General features: G+C 36.9%; 2 protein-coding genes across 2 annotated transcripts; one reads left to right on the forward strand and one right to left on the reverse strand.

Annotated features, from left to right (window-relative positions):
- The first annotated feature begins 7,268 nt into the window (after positions 1 to 7,268).
- Positions 7,269 to 13,624, forward strand: LOC142520903 (uncharacterized). The gene is made up of 12 exons (XM_075624061.1): positions 7,269 to 7,433; positions 7,592 to 7,732; positions 8,370 to 8,493; positions 8,618 to 8,757; positions 8,841 to 8,985; positions 9,541 to 9,719; positions 10,212 to 10,452; positions 11,072 to 11,158; positions 11,235 to 11,380; positions 12,113 to 12,220; positions 12,631 to 12,719; positions 13,355 to 13,624. The coding sequence occupies exons 1-12, from the start codon at positions 7,365 to 7,367 to the stop codon at positions 13,596 to 13,598; spliced, it is 1,713 nt and encodes a 570-aa protein (XP_075480176.1). The 5' UTR covers positions 7,269 to 7,364; the 3' UTR covers positions 13,599 to 13,624.
- A 1,211-nt stretch (positions 13,625 to 14,835) lies between these two features.
- LOC142520552 (respiratory burst oxidase homolog protein C-like) lies at positions 14,836 to 20,228 on the reverse strand. Its single transcript, XM_075623574.1, has 12 exons — positions 19,459 to 20,228; positions 19,140 to 19,302; positions 19,015 to 19,063; positions 18,735 to 18,848; positions 18,210 to 18,632; positions 17,661 to 18,044; positions 17,455 to 17,550; positions 17,244 to 17,359; positions 17,021 to 17,123; positions 16,246 to 16,319; positions 15,423 to 15,994; positions 14,836 to 15,334 (listed from the first exon to the last, which is right to left on the reverse strand). The coding sequence occupies exons 1-12, from the start codon at positions 20,006 to 20,008 to the stop codon at positions 15,225 to 15,227; spliced, it is 2,754 nt and encodes a 917-aa protein (XP_075479689.1). The 5' UTR covers positions 20,009 to 20,228; the 3' UTR covers positions 14,836 to 15,224.

Raw genomic sequence — 20,228 nt, forward strand, 5'->3', positions numbered from 1 at the left:
CAACTTTAAATTACAAAATCCAACCAGTTCATTTCGAATCCAGACATTTTTAATTCAATGTCTTTTTTTAAGTGAATTATAACAATGATCTTTTTCCTTTTCATCCAAATTCTTGAAATTTATTTTACTGATGTTGTTTATAAAAAAATTCAAATTGCAAATTAGCTGCATTATTGTCAATAAAATTATTTTCTTGATCGATTGCATCTAAATTCTAATCTTATAAAAAAAACTCGGGAAAAAAGTCGATATTTTTATGATCTATTTCTCTAAAACTTTTTATGCAATTTCTAATCATATGTCTGTCGGCAAGCAATTGTGAATGCATTAAATGCATGTCGGGAGTCAGAAATTGGGCAGATGAATTTTAAACGTGGGTTGGCAATTTCGTGGAAAGATGGAAGACGCGTTTTCACACTGACAAGGGGTTCTATAAATATAGCTCCCCCCCTTCATTCTAAAATTATCCTTTTTTCGAGTTTTCTATCATCTTATAAGCATTTGAGTCCTTAGTTCTATAATATTTGTGAGGTGTTTTGTTTTCCTGTATTAAGAGAGTGTATGTTCTCTTTGGAAACACAATGAGTGAGTTGTACACCACAAAATATTATAGTGAAATTCTTTTCATCTTGTCCGTGGTTTTTACCCTAATAATTTTTAGGAGTTTTCCACATAAATCTCGGTGTCCAGTTTATTCTTTATTTTCGGGTTTTATTATCTCAAATTCCGCACGTGAGATCAACAAGTGGTATCAGAGCATTGGTTTAAAATTTCTTAAAATTCTGAGTATGCTCTGTGGTTGCAGCCTAGACTGATATTCCACATCAGAAAAGATTTTTTGAGATTTTTTATTTAAGACGGGATTATTTTGTCCGGTCTACTAAAATTGTTATAGACATAATGGCGAGAATGAACGAGTTAGCAAAGTTCAACGGAAGCAATTTTATGCTGTGGAAAATAAAGATACAAGCAGTTTTAAGAAATGAGAATTGCTTGGCGGCTATTGGAGATAGACCGGTGGAGATTACGGATGATGGAAAGTGGAATGAGATGAATGATAATGTTGTTGCCAATTTATACTTGGCTATAGCTGACGAAGTTTTGTCAAGTATCTCTGAGATAAAAACAGCCAAAGTTATCTGGGATACTCTGACAAAGATGTACGAGGTCAAGTCGCTACACAACATGATTTTCCTAAAGAGAAGGCTTTATACTCTTCGGATGGTAGAATCTTCATCGATGACCGGCCATATCAACACACTCAATACTCTATTTGCCCAACTCACTTCCATGGGGCATAAAATAGGGGAAAATGAACGTGCGGAGCTTCTACTTCAAAGTCTACCAGATTCATATGATCAACTTATCATCAACATAACCAACAATATTCTTATGGGCTTTATAAGATTCGACGATGTCTTAACTGCGGTTCTCGGAGAAGAAAGCCGGCGCAAGAATAAGGAAGACAGGTTGGTAACCTCGAAGCAGGCAGAGGCGTTACCGATGATAAGAGGAAGATTTATGGACCGTGATTCCAGTGGGAGCCAAAGCGAGGTAGATCAAAGTCGAGAAGTAAGAAGAAAAATATTTACTGCTTTAAATGTGGCGGTAAATGGCACTTCAAGAGAGAGTGTACGAGTATCGATAAAAGTTCTCAAGGAAATGTGGCCAGTACTTCAGGCAGTGGTGAAATATTATCCAGCGAATCAGCAACTGTTGCAGAAGGCAGACACAAATTTTGTGACACATGGATTATGGATTCAGGAGTGACGTGGCATATGACGTATCGGAGAGAATGGTTTGATCATTATGAACCAGTCTCAGGAGGATCTGTATTCATGAGAAATGATAATGTCTTGGAAATCGCTGGGGTCGGTACTATCAAAATTAAAATGTTTGATGACACCATTCGCACCATACAGGAGGTACGACATGTGAAAGGACTGACGAAGAATCTTTTGTCCTTGGGGCAATTGGATGACATCGGGTGCAAAACTCGTATCGAGAACGGGATCATGAAAATTGTGAAGTGCACGCTTGTGGTTATGAAAGCGGAAAAAGTTGCTGCAAATCTGTATGTACTTTTGGGAGAAACACACAAAGAGGCAGAACTAGCTGTTGCATCAATTGGTTCAGGAGAAGAATTAACAGTGTTATGGCATAGAAAGCTCGGGCATATGTCAGAACGAGGGTTGAAAATTCTCTCAGAACGGAAGCTGCTGCAGGGACTTACAAAAGTGTCACTATTCTTTTGTGAGCACTGTGTTACCAGTAAACAACACAGATTAAAGTTTGGCACTTCTACTGCCAGGAGCAAAAGCATATTGGAGCTGATTCATTCGGATGTTTGGCAAACACCGGTTGTATCCCTAGGAGGAGCGAGATACTTTGTCTCGTTCATTGATGATTTTTCTAGGAGATGTTGGGTGTATCCAATCAAGAAGAAATCAGATGTTTTCCAGATCTTCAAAGATTTCAAAGCGCGGGTTGAACTTGATTCAGAAAAAAAAAATCAAGTGTCTAAGGACTGACAATGGAGGAGAATATACCAGTGACGAATTTGATGCATATTGTCAACATGAGGGCATCAAAAGACAGTTTACGACGGCTTACACACCTCAACAGAATGGAGTGGCAGAGCGGATGAACAGAACCTTGTTGGACAGAACAAGAGCTATGTTGAGGACTGCAGATCTAGAAAAGTCATTTTGGGCCGAAGCAGTCAAAACCGCTTGTTATATTATCAATCGTTCTCCTTCAGTGGCGATTGATCTGAAGACTCCGATGGAGATGTGGACCGGGAAGCCGCTAGATTATTCTCATTTGCATACATTTGGAAGTCCTGTGTACGTTCTGTACAATGAGCAAAAAAGATCGAAGTTGGATTCGATATCCAGAAAATGTATCTTCTTGGGTTATGCTGATGGAGTAAAGGGGTTTCGCTTGTGGGATCCTACTGTTCACAAGCTTGTCATCAGCAGGGATGTTATATTCGAGGAAGATAAAGTAAAGGGAGACAAATGCACATTGAATTCAGAAACTACTATATTTCAGGTGGAAAATAAGACGGACAAATGTCAAGTTTCTTGTGAAGCAGTACCAGAGCACGAAGAACAAGAACATGTTGAGTCTGAGGTTTCTAATGTGAGGCAGTCAACTCGAGACAGAAGACCACCAGGTTGGCTTTCAGATTATGTCACTGAAAGCAACATTGCATATTGTCTATTATCAGAGGATGGTGAGCCATCGAGTTTCCACGAGGCTACTCAAAGCTCGGATGTATCTTTGTGGATGATAGCAATGCAAGAAGAATTGGAGGCATTAGACATGAATAAAACTTGGGATCTTGTTACACTACCACGAGGGAGGAAAGCCATTGGAAACAGATGGGTCTATAAGATCAAGCGTGATGGCAATAACCAAGTGGAGCGGTATCGTGCTAGATTGGTGGTAAAATAGTATGCTCAGAAAGAAGGCATTGACTTCAATGAGATATTTTCTCCTGTGGTTCGGCTTACAACAGTCAGTGTGGTGTTGGCATTGTGTGCGGTGTTTGACCTACATCTAGAACAGCTAGATGTGAAAACGACATTTCTTCATGGAGATCTTGAAGAAGAAATATATATGCTCCAGCCAGAAGGTTTTGCGGAAAAAGGCAAAGAGAACTTGGTTTGCAGGTTGAAGAAATCTCTGTACGGTCTCAAACAGGCGCCGAGGTGTTGGTACAAGAGATTTTATTCCTATATCATGAGTCTTAGATACAACAGACTGAGTGCAGACCCTTGTACGTATTTCAAGAGGTCTGGTGATGATTATATCATTTTGCTGTTGTATGTGGACGACATGTTGGTAGCAGGCCCCAACAAAGATCAGGTCTAAGGATTGAAGGCACAGTTGGCCAGGGAATTTGATATGAAGGACTTGGGACCAGCAAACAAGATTCTAGGGATGCAAGTTCACCGAGATAGAAATAACAGAAAGATTTGCTTTCCCAGAAAAATTATTTGAAGAAAGTCTTGCAACGCTTCAACATGCAAGATAGTAAGCCAATATCGACTCATCTTCCTGTTAACTACAAGTTATCCTCCGAGATGTGTCCTAGCAGTGAAGCAGAGAGGATGGAGATGTCTCGAGTACCGTATGCATCAGCAGTGGGAAGTTTGATGTTCGCCATGATCTGTACAAGACCGGACATTGCTCAAGCAGTGAGAGCAGTTAGTCGGTATATGGCGAATCCTGGACGAGAGCATTGGAGCATTGTCAAGAGGATCCTTAGATACATTAAGGGTACCTCGAATGCTGCATTATGTTATGGAGGATCAGATTTTACACTCAGGGCCTATGTCGATTCAGATTATGCAGGTGATCCTGATAAGAGGAAATCTACTACTGGTTATGTGTTTACACTTGCAGGGGGAGCAGTAAGCTGGGTTTCAAAATTGCAGACAGTTGTGGCATTATCTACAACAGAGACAGAATACATGACAGCTACTCAAGGTTGCAAGGAGGCAATATGGATTAAAATGTTATTGGAGGAGATCGGGCACAAACAAGAGAAAGTATCTTTGTTTTGTGACAGTCAGAGTGCCTTGCGTATCGCAAAGAATCCAGCTTTTCATTCCAGGACGAAACACATTGAAGTACAATTTCATTTTGTGCGAGAAGTAGTAGAAGAAGGAAGTGTGGATATGCAGAAGATCCATACGAAAGAAAACATAGCTGATTTTTTGACCAAGCTAGTGAACACTGATAAGTTTGAGTGGTGTAGATCCTCAAATGGCCTAGCAGAAACGTAAGCAGCAGGTAATGGCAAGATTGAAAAGATGTGTGGAGATGTGTTTGATTCTCAATCAAATCTCCAAGTGGGAGAAATGTAGGCAAGCAATTGTGAATGCATTAAATGCATGTCGGGAGTAAATGCCTGTCGGGAGTCAGAAATTGGGCAGCTGAATTTTAAACATGGGTTGGCAATTTCGTGGAAAGATGGAAGACGCGTTTTCACACTGACAAGTGGTTCTATAAATAGAGCTCCCCCTTCATTCTGAAATTATCCCTTCTTCGAGTTTTCTCTCATCTTATAAGCATTTGAGTGCTTAGTTCTATAATATTTGTGAGATGTTTTGTTCTCCTGTATTAAAAGAGTGTGTGTTCTCTTTGGAAACACAGTGTGTGAGTTGTACACCACAAAATATTATAGTGAAATTCTTTTCATCTTGTCCGTGGTTTTTACCCTAATAATTTTTAGGGGTTTTCCACGTAAATCTCGATGTCCAGTTTATTCTTTATTTTCGGGTTTTATTATCTCAAATTTCGCACGTGGGACCAACAATGTCTACTATATATACACACACAAAATTTGATTTTTGTTCACTTGATTTCTGTAACACCCGAAAATGTACATCGTGGACAGCGGTGTTCTCAAAATTTAATAATTTAAATTTCACCAAAAAACACTAAGCCATAATAACTACAAATCTAATGAAATTTATTCCAAGATAACTACAAATCGAATAAATGTCCTCTTTGGAAGAGTAAATACATGTTGTTCTTGGCTTGTCTCAAAGAACACCTATACAACCAAATGTGTAGTCTTAAGGTCGTGCAGTCCATGGACACAACTCCTTGCATGCGACAGCTTTGTCGTCGGACCCTCACAGGACCGTAGATCTTTCCATGGACGCAAGTATTGAAAGCAGTACATCGGGCCATCACACACTACGACGATGACAACGTACACGAGGATGATGAAGGTGACGAGGAGGACAACGAGACTGATGCGCCTTATAATTTTATTATATTTTGATGAAGCACACTTTTATTATATATCGATGTTATTTCACGATTTTATTTTATATATCTAACATATTCTAGTTAATTTACTAATGTGATCTATATTCAAATTCATTAGTTAAAACTATATTTTTATATAATGTATTAGTAATGATTAGCAATAAAAGTATAAAAATACATTAGTAACTTTTTTTAAAAAAATATATTTTTGAGACTAAACATAAAAAATTAAATTTAAACGATTATGGAAAAAAATATTAGCTACAGATATTAACAAACCATCGCTGAAAATGGCGACAATTTTTAACAAAATTCATCTAAAAGTAACGACACTTTTTAATTTAAATAGTTGCTAAGTAACGACGGCTTAATTAATATCGTCGATCAAATCGTCACTACACCACCATAAAATCATTAAATGTCAGTCGTTTTGGCCACTGATTTTTTTATGAATTTCGTCTCTGTTTACGGAGTAATATACAATGAATATCGTCGTTATGCTAGCGACGGTTTTATGTAAATCATCACTAATATAACCACGGTTTTATAAATATATTGTAATTAATCAACAACGGCGACTGTTTTAGAGACGAAATTAAAAATTGTTGCTAATCTCATTTGCGACCGTTTTGTCCGTCGCTAATCAACACGTTTTTTTGTGGTGAATTATCCAGATTACTGATCCGATGATTCTGTATGTAGAATCAATGTAGTTAATACTACTTACTGGAAATAGCTAAAATGAGACAAAATTAAACAAGACAGAATGAGCACCTACATTTAAAAACTTGATGTATAATTAGGATTACCTCGGTTTAAGAATTTTCAGGTGTTGATATCATGAGAACATTTATTGTTATTGTTATATTTTATGTTTGAGTAAGACTCTTGTGAGACGGTCTCAAGAATTTTTATCTGTGAGACGGGTCAACTCTACTGATATTCATAATAAAAAATAATACTCTTAGCATAAAAAATAATATTTTTTCATGGGTGACCTAAGTAAGAAATCCGTCTCACAAAATACGACCTGTGAGACTGTCTGACACAAGTTTTTGCCTTTATATTTTCAGATCTCTCTATTATAGATTTCATTGATAAATTATGATGTGAAAAAATTTAATTTTCTTATGTTCTTCCAAAATTGTCATCCTCACCCCCCTAAATAAAGGATTTACCCAAATAAATTATACGTAAATAATTATTTAATCACAAAAACTCATATGAGACCGTCTTACATGTCAATTTTATGATATTTATCTTTGATTCAACCAATTCATGAAAAAAATATTATTTTTATGTCAAAAATATTTTTTCAATAAAATATAGATCAGATCAATTCGTGTGATGATAAAATCTACGGAGGAAAATGATAAGTTATAGTGATTAAGGTAAATTTGTAATACCAATATATAAAAATTGAACTTAAAAATTGATTTTTTAATGGTAGGCTGTGGATTCCAATTTTTACACACAGCTCAAGTTCGCGCCAAACTGTAGGCACATACGTATATAAACCTGAGGACTTAAGCAACCATTCACCATTTCTCCGGCGAAGCGAAGGCAGCTGAAAAATGGTTCTGCTATGCTTTGTTCTGGATCTTCGGACCATACCACCTCCACATCTGCAAGATTTGAAACAGGTATACTTGCGCCAAGATGGAATGAAATAATCGAAGAAGTTAGCTAAATCGGTTTATTTTTTGATCGCGTCCCCTGAATCTCGACATCCGAGAAATTAATTTGTGGATCGGATACTTGTTGAATTAGATTTTTTTTCAATTTCTTGCTGCTTTGCTAGTCATTGATGATGCTGGGGAATTACTGTGCACTTTCATCGTCAAACCGCAATGAGAGCTCCCGTACCACTGAGTCGAAGCCCCTGCTAGATCTCATTGGACTTTACTATATCTTCACGGATGTGAACTGGTGTTGCGATGAGGTATTCTACTCGAAATTTTTCTCTTATGCGCGATTTAGTTTATCGGAGCTTGTATATTAATTATTTTTTATGCTATATCCGGCTAAATTGAAGCCGATTACGGTAGTTTATGGTATGCATGGATTGACTGTATGAATTCAACTTTAAGCTAGTAGCGTGTTTTTCTATGCTTTAGTGAAGTTATTACTTGTGTCTGGCGATATTGTTGGAGAACATAACCTTAACTTTTATCAAGGTTGTGTTTGAATTGATGGATTCAAGTGGATTTCCACGTTTCAAATCTATTATATCCATTTGATTCGAAATTAGAATGAAAAATTTGAAATTTCAAATTCAAATTGTCAACTTATCAATTCCAATCCATAGATTTCTTTGACTTGGAATCCTCCCATCAATACAAACGCAACCTAAGGTTTTTTGTTTGGATTGGCATTTTATTGCTTTTTTTCTCCACGGGATCTCGTTGTGTTCATATCAGTGTGGCTTTAGAGCTAACAAGTTTAACATCTTCTATGACTATTTTGTTTGTCTGATTATTTTCCCCTGCAATGAGGATGAATGATTTCGAGATCTCGCACACAAAAGTAACCTGCCTTATTTACACAAGTCTAAGGAGGTGGAACTACTATTGTGACAGATGAGGGTTGCTTATAGTCCACAAGGAGACTTCGATCTGCACGACTTTCACCATGCTTTGAATACTTTGCCCACTGACAATTTCACTGCTGAAATTAATGATTTTGAATCTCTATTCTGCGAAGGTACTTATTATTGCAACTCCCTGTTGGTCTCTCATGATAAGTACGAAGTATAATCATGCATGCTTAAATTAACTACCCTTATTCCCAGTTGGAATGATTGCTAATTGTGATGATTTTATCGCAGAACTAAAGCTAGAAGCGGTTCTAGATGAAGTAGTCTTAAACTCATGGCAAACTTCTGAGAGAGCTATTAAAACAAAAGTAATAATTATAAGTTCTTGTTTCATCGAAACCCTGGACCATGGGACACGAGATGCCATACTGGTCAGAGATTCCACCATTGTTTTCAATTTACTGTCTTTCTTAATAACCATATTATATTCATTAGTTGGTGGACATTTTAACAGGATACGACGGATCAAAATGTGTCCCTTGAGTTTGTTTTCTTGGAGCGAAAAGCAAGCCTCTTTGGTGATGTCACTGTGAATATCAACCACGTTGTAAATAAGATTGGCGACCTTAGGAACTGCAAATTTTCGACATGTATTCCAGGTTAATACATTGCTATTACATGATATAACTCGTATTCTCAATGTCATCTAGATCTTACTCTCACTAGTTTAACGATATAAAGTTTCTCCAGCATATCATGTGATTGTGGATAACACACACACCATGTTATACAGATACCATTTCTCCTCTCTTTTTTCGTCAAGTCTGAATTTTTGTCAGGCAACAATACCTTCATTTGGATCCCTATTCTGCTAATTAATGTTAGCACAATACAACTCACAAATATATTTAAAATCACATTAATGTGTCCTTTCCACATAATTATGGAAAAAGAGAGAGCTAATGGCAGGCATCTTGTAGGCTTATTGTTTAACTTCCATAACTTGGTCAGAGTCAAAGATGTCTTGGAATTTTTATTAATATGTACACCACTCGTGAAACACCGTGTTTGAATTTACAAGGACCTAGTTCTGGTCGCATGAAAGAAACTAAGGATAACTGTTCGGAGACTATAATCATATGTCCATCACAAAGTTTCCGCTGAAGTCGTAAACATGTATCCGGTGTTTTTGCTCATAAAAAATGTATTTGCAGATCTCTATGTACTGTCTGGTCTTGCAAAAAGATGGTTTCAAGAATTAAAAGTTGAGAAGGAAGAACAACTACAGGCTCGTTTCGTCTTCAAGATCAATTTTTTAGGCTCTCTGAACCAGTTATCCTGCAATCTGTTCACATTTTTCCACCCAATAATTGATGGATTCATTTTTTGCAAGGTATCTTCATATTTTATTCACTGTGACGAAATGTTTACATTGTTATCATGAAGTTTTAAATCCAGAGTATATTTCATGATCATGTGATTTAAATAGAAAAGAAAATCTAAATGCAGATATCAATTTGTTAGCGTGTATTTCCTTTTTGAAGTTCTACACGTAGTCATAGTCATAACTGAGCTAGCCTTGTTAGTAGTATGTCTGTATGAAGAAATTCCACTACTTATGTCTCATTGAATGCTACAAAGGATATTCCATAACAGAATAAAGAGGGTATATTGTTCTTAGCTTTGTGATAGTTTGAGCAAAGAGTCTCAAGAAGACAGGTAAATGATTGCATTTTTTTCCGTGCTCTATAAATCAAAAGATTCCAGAGCTCTTTGAATTAATAGTGGTTATCTTAACTTGGATATGTTCCCTTGTTTACATTGGCTCTGTTTTTTGCATTAATATGACATCCATTATGCTTGCATTTAGCTTTTATTCAAATAGACTTGCAGGTGTCACGGCATTCCAATAGGCCCCTCAAAGTTAAAACTATCTCAGATGTCTTCTCGTTGTCCAATAACCAACGATAATCTTGAAACTTTAGATATATGGGAGAATTCTGTTGAGATTGGTGAAACGACCCTCTACATGCCTTCTTTCTATAGCAACGAGAAACTCCAAAAAGTATCTTCACCCATCAACTTCAATGTCATTCAGAGAACAGATTTACGTTCTCTAAGTGAAGGTAAATCTTTGAATAAGGCATCTTTTTATTGGAATATATGTTATTGAAGCTTGTGATGGTTTTCACAAACATCAAGGATGAGCAACAAGCATAAATCTTATATACTCTATGTTGAAACTCTTCCGCTTGTGCTTTCTTTAAGAACGGGTTGAGTTTCTATCCTTGAGGCTTGATTGAGACAATATGAACTTGATGCCTCATTTCCAGTAATTTTAGCCTTCCAACCAGGTGGTCCTCCAATAAAAGTTGTGTCCAACTTATTTCGTGAAATTTGAATTCAATCTCTGTTTGCAAGTTCTGCAGTTAATTATCTGTGTTCAATTGCATTTTTCACAAGCAAATAGAAAGACTTCCATTGGCTAATGTTAGAGACAAATAGCAGTTCTCATTCTTGTATATTTCAAAACACCCTTGAAAGAAATTTCATTTTGCATGTGATATATCAAACTTTGTTTTTAATCTGTCTCCATCTATTTGCTGGTTATGAAGGGCTACGTATTATCCAGATGGATGGTTAAATTATCATTAATCTGAAAGAAATATTTATTGGTTCATCCATAAATAATAAATGGTTCACTTGCAACACATGCTAACCCGTCAATCTATCTGTTCCTGATAGGGGTAATAAATGGCACTACCTATGTTGTTGCTCCATCAACCTTTCCTAATACGGATGATATGGATAGGTCAAAGCTCAACAATCAAGGTCCGGATCAATAGATTTACAGTATTCTCTATGAGTTTGGTGTTGATTTCTTTCACTTTTGGCTCATCTTTTGCAGTCTTTCAAGCAGTCTGCTGTGTTCTAGCTTCCCTTGATCAGGGCTTGGTTTGCTCTTCTAATTGTAATCTGGAAACTTTAATGGAGACCTCATTCAAATGTTATTATATTCTTTTACCTTCGGAGAAAGGGTTGATGGTTCTTAGGGTAATTGCTCTTTCAACCCCTCTTTGATTTTGTGATATTTAATTTGTCATTCTCCTTTTTCTTCATCTATTTTATTATTTCTACTCTCTAACCTTCTCACATAAATCTGTTTCCAGAAAGTGCTCTTGGATACTCTTACATTTTCAATCTTTCACGGTCTTGATATTTTTTTCTTTTTAACCTTTTAAAATAGTTTTGGTCTGCATTCATGATTTATTTTCATACTAAATCTTACGAAACTCCCCCGATCAAGAATTGACTAACTACACACTAGAGATAATGACGGAGGGGACGGTTCATAGGATAAGAAAAAAATCGCTATTGTCATCAAATAATATGTATATTCGATTCCATTTTCTTCATGTCTGACTCTGTTTTGGAATAATATCATTATTTCTGAACTTAAATCTACATTTAGATCTTCGACGAAGTACTTGTTTTAGTAAAAGAGGACAGAAGAACTTATTTAAATTTATTTGTTTGAGTTAATCATTGATTTATGCATTTATTTTTTCTATTTCTTCACGATACCCGAATACATCCAAAGGTTTCAACGTAAGTATCATAGGATTAGAAAGGAAAATCAATTTCAAATAATTTGCTCTCTTCAATGTTCCTTCAATAAAGCCTAGATAAACACAGAGTAACTATAAACACAGAGTACTTAACTTTTAATTGTTTTAAGAAAGTTTTCATGATCGACTTCCTTTCTCTTGTCCCCTTAACATGCAGCGGCTTTTAGCCTCAGAAGAATTTCTGCCCATCCCTGATACCAGCCGTCTTGTTCACTGTGATGGATATAAAGAGATTGAAAACACCGTTCAAGAGTCTCTGCTCAAGGTTAGATATGGATTGTCACAATAGTTTTTTTGTCACTCATAAGGCACCAACGTTTTATTATCTGATATCTATTGCACAGCTATACACTTGTAATCGATGAATGAAAGGGAGTCCACAACTATTAATTTTTTCATATATACACATAAAGACGGGCGTGTTTTTGTAATATAGAATTAAATAAGACATCCAAAGTTATGTTCTTCGTGTTGATAGCATATGCATGTTTATATTTACTTGCATTCTGTTGACATATTAATATGGCCATCTGTTCAAACATGTGAATCATTGCAGTGACATGCTCATTTGACCTCAATTAGGATAGAGATGGAAAATTTAGCTGCATTTTTTCCTGAAAGTAATCATGTTTTATCATCTTGGGATGATAATAAAAGGTGATTTACCATTCCCAGATAGAAATAAATGAGTACGACCCTGTCCAGCATGAGAGAGGCTTCCATCAAGAAATGAACTTGCTTGTAAAACACAGCCTACTAGTTAGGTAAATCATTTTCTTCACTCTTATTGTGATTTTCTTCACATATATTTTTTCTGTTACAGTTCTATTTTGAATTTTTTTACTACTGTTTTATTTGGGATGTGTTATATTTTTTATTTTATAAAGTGACTCCACAATTATTCTTTTTAAATTTAATTTTAAAAATATTTTTGGTTAGATATTTATTAATATAAATTCTACCACTTTATATTGAATGTATTATTAACTGTTTTATTTAATTTTGGATCATTTGAACAATACAAAACTAATTTTGAGTATTTTACGCATCGTTTGTGTTTCTAATAAAAAAAATATTTGAATTCTAAATATGCACTGTTGTTAATAAAAAATGACTTTTACCATTAAAAAAAATAAAGGTCCTTACTCCGAAAATGACCCATTGTAGTCCTAACAGAATCTGATATTCAGTTGCATGGCTTGCGCTTTGACATGTACAATGCTTGGAATAATGAACAAAATATTTAAGTTTCTTGAGCCTAGGCTCTTCCCTTTTGGCTGTGTTTATTGAAATAAAATCAGCAGGATCATTTCCTGAACTCCTTCTTTGTGTTACTCATTTTAAAGTTTTGTATGCAAGAACCATGTGAAATATATTGAAGATCTCATTAACACGGCAGGGTAAAACGCCCTGAAAGAAAAGAGAGTTCGGAGGCAAACTTGAACCCACAAGAAAAGACCACGGCATGCTTAACAAGGGATCGATGGCGACAAATTGTCGTCGAAGAACTCCCTGACTCAGATTCCTTCCCTTGTTTATCCAACTCAGAGAGAGATCAACTGGATACTTCATTACAAAATAGCAAGAAATTAGATGAAAAAACTTCAAGCATCCTTGAGACTGGAAATCCTCAGGGAGATTAAGAGAAAAGCAGTTCCATCTACTACCTCAAGCAATACTATTGCTGATGTGTTTCCGCCAGCAAAAAGGCCACTTATACCTTTCGAACCCTCTAATACTACTGCAGTCCCAAGTCCAGTAGCTGGTCAGCTGATAAGACCCAATTTCCAGAGGAAGAAAAACGATAAGATAGCTAAAGAACAATCTCATGCATAGCTCTAGCCTCTATGTAATCCCCAGAGATAATGAGGTTGGTTTCCCTCTTCTACAATAAATTTCGACTCAACTCTTGCTCAAAGGTTTCATTGCCGGTAAAGCTTGTACATGCATTCTATGTCGTTTGTTAATAATACGAGGTATGACACGCACAACAGATATACTTCGCAAAACTTTATAATACTAACTAGTAACATCTTATATTGTTTTGGTCATCAATGAGTTTGATAGGGATGATTAAATGTAGTACGTACACTACGAGCACTGGTTCGAGTAAAACATTGAAGCAACGAGAAGGAAATACATTCATCTGAATTTTCAAAACTTTTTATTGGATGAGCAGGAGTGCACAAGAAGGAAATTGTATGATATAGGAATGGCTTTTGTCCTTTAATTTCGATTATTTCATCCCTTCCCCTTATGTTACCCTAGCAAGATGTGTAAGTTGTGGTCCTTCCATTTTCCTTCTCGTTTCTATCTTGGACGATCCATCCAAACACACTAAACTACAGATGAAATCACGGGAACTTGGAATAGTGAAGAGAAAAGGAGAGGAAAGAAACTTATGACATGGGATGCAATTATAAAAACTGATGCATTGTTGCAGATGGTGACATATATATTTAATGTAAAACTTTTCATTGGATATCTTATCTGCAAAGAGTAATAAAATAACTATTTTTTTTATAATACTCACATTGGAATCAAACACGGTGTTCAATCTTTTCTTGAGCAGACATTTTCCATTTCACAATTGTGTCGGTGTTGCATCTGTAATAATAATTAGTTGAAAGCTGCCCAACTATAGAGCAAAAGTTATTGATGTTTTACCTAAGTCAGCCACTATTGTCCATTCTTTTATTTAGTTGACATATCCCATTTCAATCTTGTATATATTATCTGGAGTCCCTTAGTTGAAGGCTGCCTGATTAAAGCGTGGATATTATTAGTCACAGTCTGACCAAGGATTTTAGGTGGCATTAACGAAACTCAAAGCAATTTTCCAAGTTTTAAGTAGCTGAGATTTGAACAAATCAAGTAACGTGCGAAAAGCTCTTACTTTTATGGGGAAAAAACGTAAATAGTACATATACATTTATCTGGATCAATATCTAAATGGGGTTGGTGTTTTGGGCAACTGTTCGCCATTGCCACCCCCAATACATCACTATTATCATTTGTAGCACCACTAATAAATAAAACTAATCAAATAGGCCCCCAATAAAATTTAGCTGATCAAAAGAGATAGCTCTTTATGAGGTCAGACTTGGAAAGAAATCACCTGTGACTATGTACTTCTAAAAGGAAAAAAGGGAAATTTTAAAGATAGATAAAAGCTTTAATCATCTTAACTTTCCTCCTCCAACGTTAGTGGTAGTCCATCCTAACGCGTTTTGAATTTGATCTGGCAATAATTTATGTACAAACCCAGGTCAAAAGTTTTCTTTGTGGAATTCGAATTTGGTGGTAGTCTTGTGTGAAAAATCAGAGGCCAACTGTCTTAGCTCCTTCACTGGTGGTGGTGCCCCGCAGTAAAATACTCCTGTGAAAATGTGATCATAAGGATTAATATTGAATACATCACCAATTGCAGCCTCCTAGGAATGAAAAACTAACATAAAGAAACTCACCAACTCTTGAATTGGGATGATTAAGGGCGATGCGTTTGTAAACCGTACGCCAATTAGGCTTGGCGAAGTGGGACTTAACCCGAGTTCCTGACACGACATCCACTCCATTCTTGGCATGATTGAGTGATTGAAGCATTGTGATTAGAGCAGAACGAGCATCACCCTCTTCATACACACTAGTACAATAGTTGTGCATTTCTATTACTCCCTTATGGTCTGTTTCAGCTGCTTCATTCATCACGCCTTTAAACCAATCAAAGGAGCCTTGTTCTCTAGTAACCCAGTAGAAATAAGCTCTCCTTGTCTTAAAGTTGTGTCTCCCGCTCCCAGTTCCCGACTTTCGTTTATTCGTCAAAGGGCTAGCATTCGGAGGCGTGTTGTTACCGCCTCTGTTTCCCTCCTCCAAAGAATTCTCTTCCTCCTCCATTGCTTTCATATTATTCACTATGTCTTTGACGACACTGATCATCGGTGTTGCACCGATTCCAAGCCCCACAAGCAGCACCACATCATAGTTCTTATAGTCCTGTGTTGGTGCTCCATATGGACCATCAATTAGAACTTTGGGAAAACTGTGTCATAATCACAAAATTTTGGAATATTAATGTCAGCGTCATAGTGATTGTGTAATGAGTAAGTTCACGAGAAATTTACACAGCATTAGACAGAATGCACATTTCATTGTTCCATTTTTGTTGAATGTCACCATGCAATATATATTTCCAGACATTGTGGTATTTACTCATCAGATTCTTGATGCTGTTTTTTTGTTATTATTGAATGGTGTTGCCTTGGTACAATGATTAAATTGTAAGTGACTCACTTGGGATTATTCTCTCCTTGCAAGAAGTCAGCCCTAAGGAGCCCACTTTTCCCCGTTGGTGGTGGCTGGCAAACCTAACAAAATATCAAATAATGCTGAGACCATTAGCAACAAACATGTGAAGGACTGGAATCCTATGTAGACGCAAACAACAGAAATTCTGTCATGTCTCAGGGTTAATTCTACAGTGTTTGAACAGGAATGACACCCAGGTATGGTAGATTTTACCAAACATACGTAAAAAGGACAAGTTTCCATTATAAAATATGTTTGAGTAGTTTCTCGGGATACTACATTTTCCAAGAAAGTTAAAATAGCAAACACACCCATTTCTGTTTTCAATAATTGATATTACATTCCATTGTGATTATTACTAAATGAAAGTGGGGATATCAACATTTCCTTTAAAAAGAAAAAACCAGCCATACAAATCAAAGTGGCTTTCTGGGTGGATGTACATGGTTCACTAGGAGTGCCACTCTAATCGCGTGGAGGACCTATTGCCTTTTGATAAAAGGAGATACCACATGAAAGTATCTGTTCATAGGAATGGGAGTAGTGCTAGTGCAAGTGCAAGTGCACGTGCAAGTGCAAGTGGGGGTAATGGTCGATCATTTAAAAAATCTCTCATGTATAATTTTTCTAGAAATACAAACTTTGTCTATGTAGTAGTTTGGAATGATTAGTATATGATTTTGGGTGCAGGATCACTTTGAAAAATTGAGCCAAGTGTTCCCCATTAGTATTTCATATGATTTTTGTGAAGGAAATTTACCTCAGAGAAGACGACTTTAAGTTGCCTAGTCCAATCACCAAGAGTCCGAATGTGGACACTCACATGATCATCTCTAGGAGCTGAAGTAATGGAGAATGGGTGCCTGTAGAAAGTGGAGCACTAACATTCGTCATCTCAATTTCCAAGCTTTGATCATACATTAGCAATGTAAAGATAATTGGTAATACAATGTATAGAGTGGTATTGTTTTAAATGTCCGTACCATTCAAATGGAGAGACTGCTGCACAGTTCACAAAAATGTATTGTCCACTTTTGTATTTGAATCCTTGTGGCTTTGACATGTGAAGTGTTAGCACATTTCCTGGGTAGACAGCCACCTTCATATGGCCAAATAATGCCCATAAATACCAAAGAAAACTTGGAATATACCAAAAAATACTAGAGATTTAAATGACCTTTTCTGTATGTTCACCTTTAGGATCTTAACAGCCTTGATACTTGACCTGAATGCTCGAATCAACCTTTCTCCGGCATAAAGTACGATAGGAACTGCCAGATACATCCATGTCTGCATGTGCATGCCATATTATGTTGTAGATCATCATCCAAAATAAGGAAAATACTAGTCACTAGTTAATTCTTATGGGAAGATAAGGTATTTGGTACAATGGTACTTACCGTTTTATTGTACCATTCGTGTGTCAAATAAAGCTTGATACTATGAATAAGGAGGAGGCTATACACGATAACGAATAGGTGATGTGAATACCAAAATGCATTGAATCCTGTGAGTTTGTCCAAAGGTTTTGGTAAATGAATTTTGTTCCTTCTGAACCAAGGTGATGCTAATGTGAAGGCTATAGCCATTAGAACCACCATTATGATTCCGGTCACTCCTTCCCACCCCTTAACAAAAAACCAATAGCTCGTTGGTTGTTCGCCAAAGAATTGCTCCATGGGCTCGTACTCTTCTGGCGTTGCGTGCAGAAGACGAGGGAAATCACATGCTAAATGGCTAATGACATGTATCCCAGTTCCCAATGCAATTGCTATGGCAATTAGCTGCAGTTTAAACAATCTTAAATTAGGCCAAAGCTGTAAAAAATTTTAAATTCACAAATCTTCTATTTCATTTAGGTAGCAATGATTCCACATGACTCGTTATGATTCAGTAGAATAGCAAATGCAGCAAGTAAGTGTGACCAAAACCATAGATATCCAACTTACTTTGTGAAAGTTGAGATTGTCATCGAACGGAACAGCCTTGCCTAGTTTAGTTTTGTTCCTAAGCCAGGTGATGGTGTTTCGGCACACAGGAAGCAAAATCAAGGCCATGTTTAGCTTTAGAGTCTCGGCTGCCCCTTTGGCAAAGCACACACAGTGGCCCATTACTTCGAACGCCGCTTTATTTTTGTATTGCACATACTTGTAAGCAAAAAGACCAGCCATGATTCCAATCCATATTGCCATCACCCAAACTCTTTGCCAATTATCTACTAAAAAGTACTTAAAATCTCGGTACCATCTCTTTACAAGATAGTCTTGAGTTGGCTTAAGCTTTTCACTGAGCATTTTGCTCAAGTTCCGGCTATCAGCTGCCCGCACCGATTGGCTAGGACCTTGTAGTAACAGCATCTCCAAGTTTTCTATCTGTTTGATGAGTATATATATATATTGTTATTTTCCTTCATAGGATATAATTATGCTTGTTTTATGCAATTGAATTTGTGAATTATCTCATATTCGTATTACCATGATATATCCGAGTTCATTGGGGTCTAGTTCCTCCATGATTAGTCTTGCATATTCATCAGCTTGCTTCTGAATATTTGACAGCTTATTTGCAGAAGCACTCAAGGTAATAATCTGCAAGAGCAAGAAAATTATATGTTTTAAATGCTATCATCGATCACAAATAATAGAAAATGTTAAGCTCAGAAAGTCAATGTTACACATACGTTGAACACAACAATAGAAAATTATATTTATAGTACAAAATTATATACAAAATTTAAAAAATAAAGCCCCATACCTCTCTCACTTCCTCTTCTGTGATCCTTCCATCAGCATCTTTATCAACCCTGCGTTGAAATCAATGTCATTCATTTATATTTTCGGAATGAAGATCAATAAATTACTATCTTCTGATATCCTTACATGTCAAAGAAAGTTTGAAGCCGAGAATCGAAACTTTGATCAGAAATTTGATCCCAAAACTCTCTTAGTTGTCCCTTGTTAATGGAGTTGCCGGAGATATTCCTCCTCCGACCAAGCGCGTCGAAAAGCTCGCCGGCGAATTCCTTAGACTCTTTGTTCATGCCTACACATAAAATAGACCCGGCCCATAAGTTTCTTGATAAAATGAATGGATGTGTAAACAAGAAACACGAAGCTGCATAAAATTATCATGCGAAGATTTAACTTTTGGGATTTGGTTGCTGAGAAAATTGGTGTCTTTTCTTGATTTTCTTCTTACCAATGCATTCACAAAAAAGTGAACGGGGCAGCAACCCGTTTGTCTTAACCGTAAGCTCATCAAACCGCTTCTCCACCCCAGCCCAGGCGGCGCCACCATCTGTCTTGCTGATAAACTTCAGACCCTTGAGAGCATGAACGGTGGCGGATTTCGTCCGGTCGAATCTCCCCACCGGATGTGGCCGTCGTGTAAGCGAGGCCAAGCGCTTAAGCTCCTGCGAAACCTGCCTGAATTTCGACGAAGCATTTCTCACAACTGATGATCCAATAGAAGACCTCTTCTCCAGTCCTTTGGCCAGTAGAGCCAATTCAGGATCCTCCACGTCGACCCCTCCTGCCGTCTTCACGCTGTGCACGGCCACCGAGTCCTCCCGGACGTCGAGAGTGATCTCCACGTAGTCCTCCATGGCGGAGGCGGAGGCGGTTGTGGAAGTATCCGGGAGGTTGAAACGAGCACTTTTTCTTCCACCCCGCTTGTTCAGCGGTCCGCTGTACGCTGTCCGATCTCCGGTGGCTACATCCATGTCGTGGTGATTGTTTTCCGGCTGCATATGAACCTTATATCACAAAAAGTAGTATAATGATCTGTATGTAATGCTTGGTATATGGTGTATACTTGAAAAGAGAACGGATTTGAGCAAATATAAATGGAGATTTTGAGAGACTAATTTTCTTGGCCTTTTTTCTTTTTTCTCCGTTCTTACCAAGTCTCGAGCTTCTCTTCTTTAAAAAGGAGAAATGGAGATGTGTGTGTTTGTGTGTGTGTGTGAA

Source organism: Primulina tabacum, chromosome 12, assembly GCF_025594145.1.
Source record: "Primulina tabacum isolate GXHZ01 chromosome 12, ASM2559414v2, whole genome shotgun sequence".
Classification (NCBI taxonomy): Eukaryota; Viridiplantae; Streptophyta; class Magnoliopsida; order Lamiales; family Gesneriaceae; genus Primulina; species Primulina tabacum.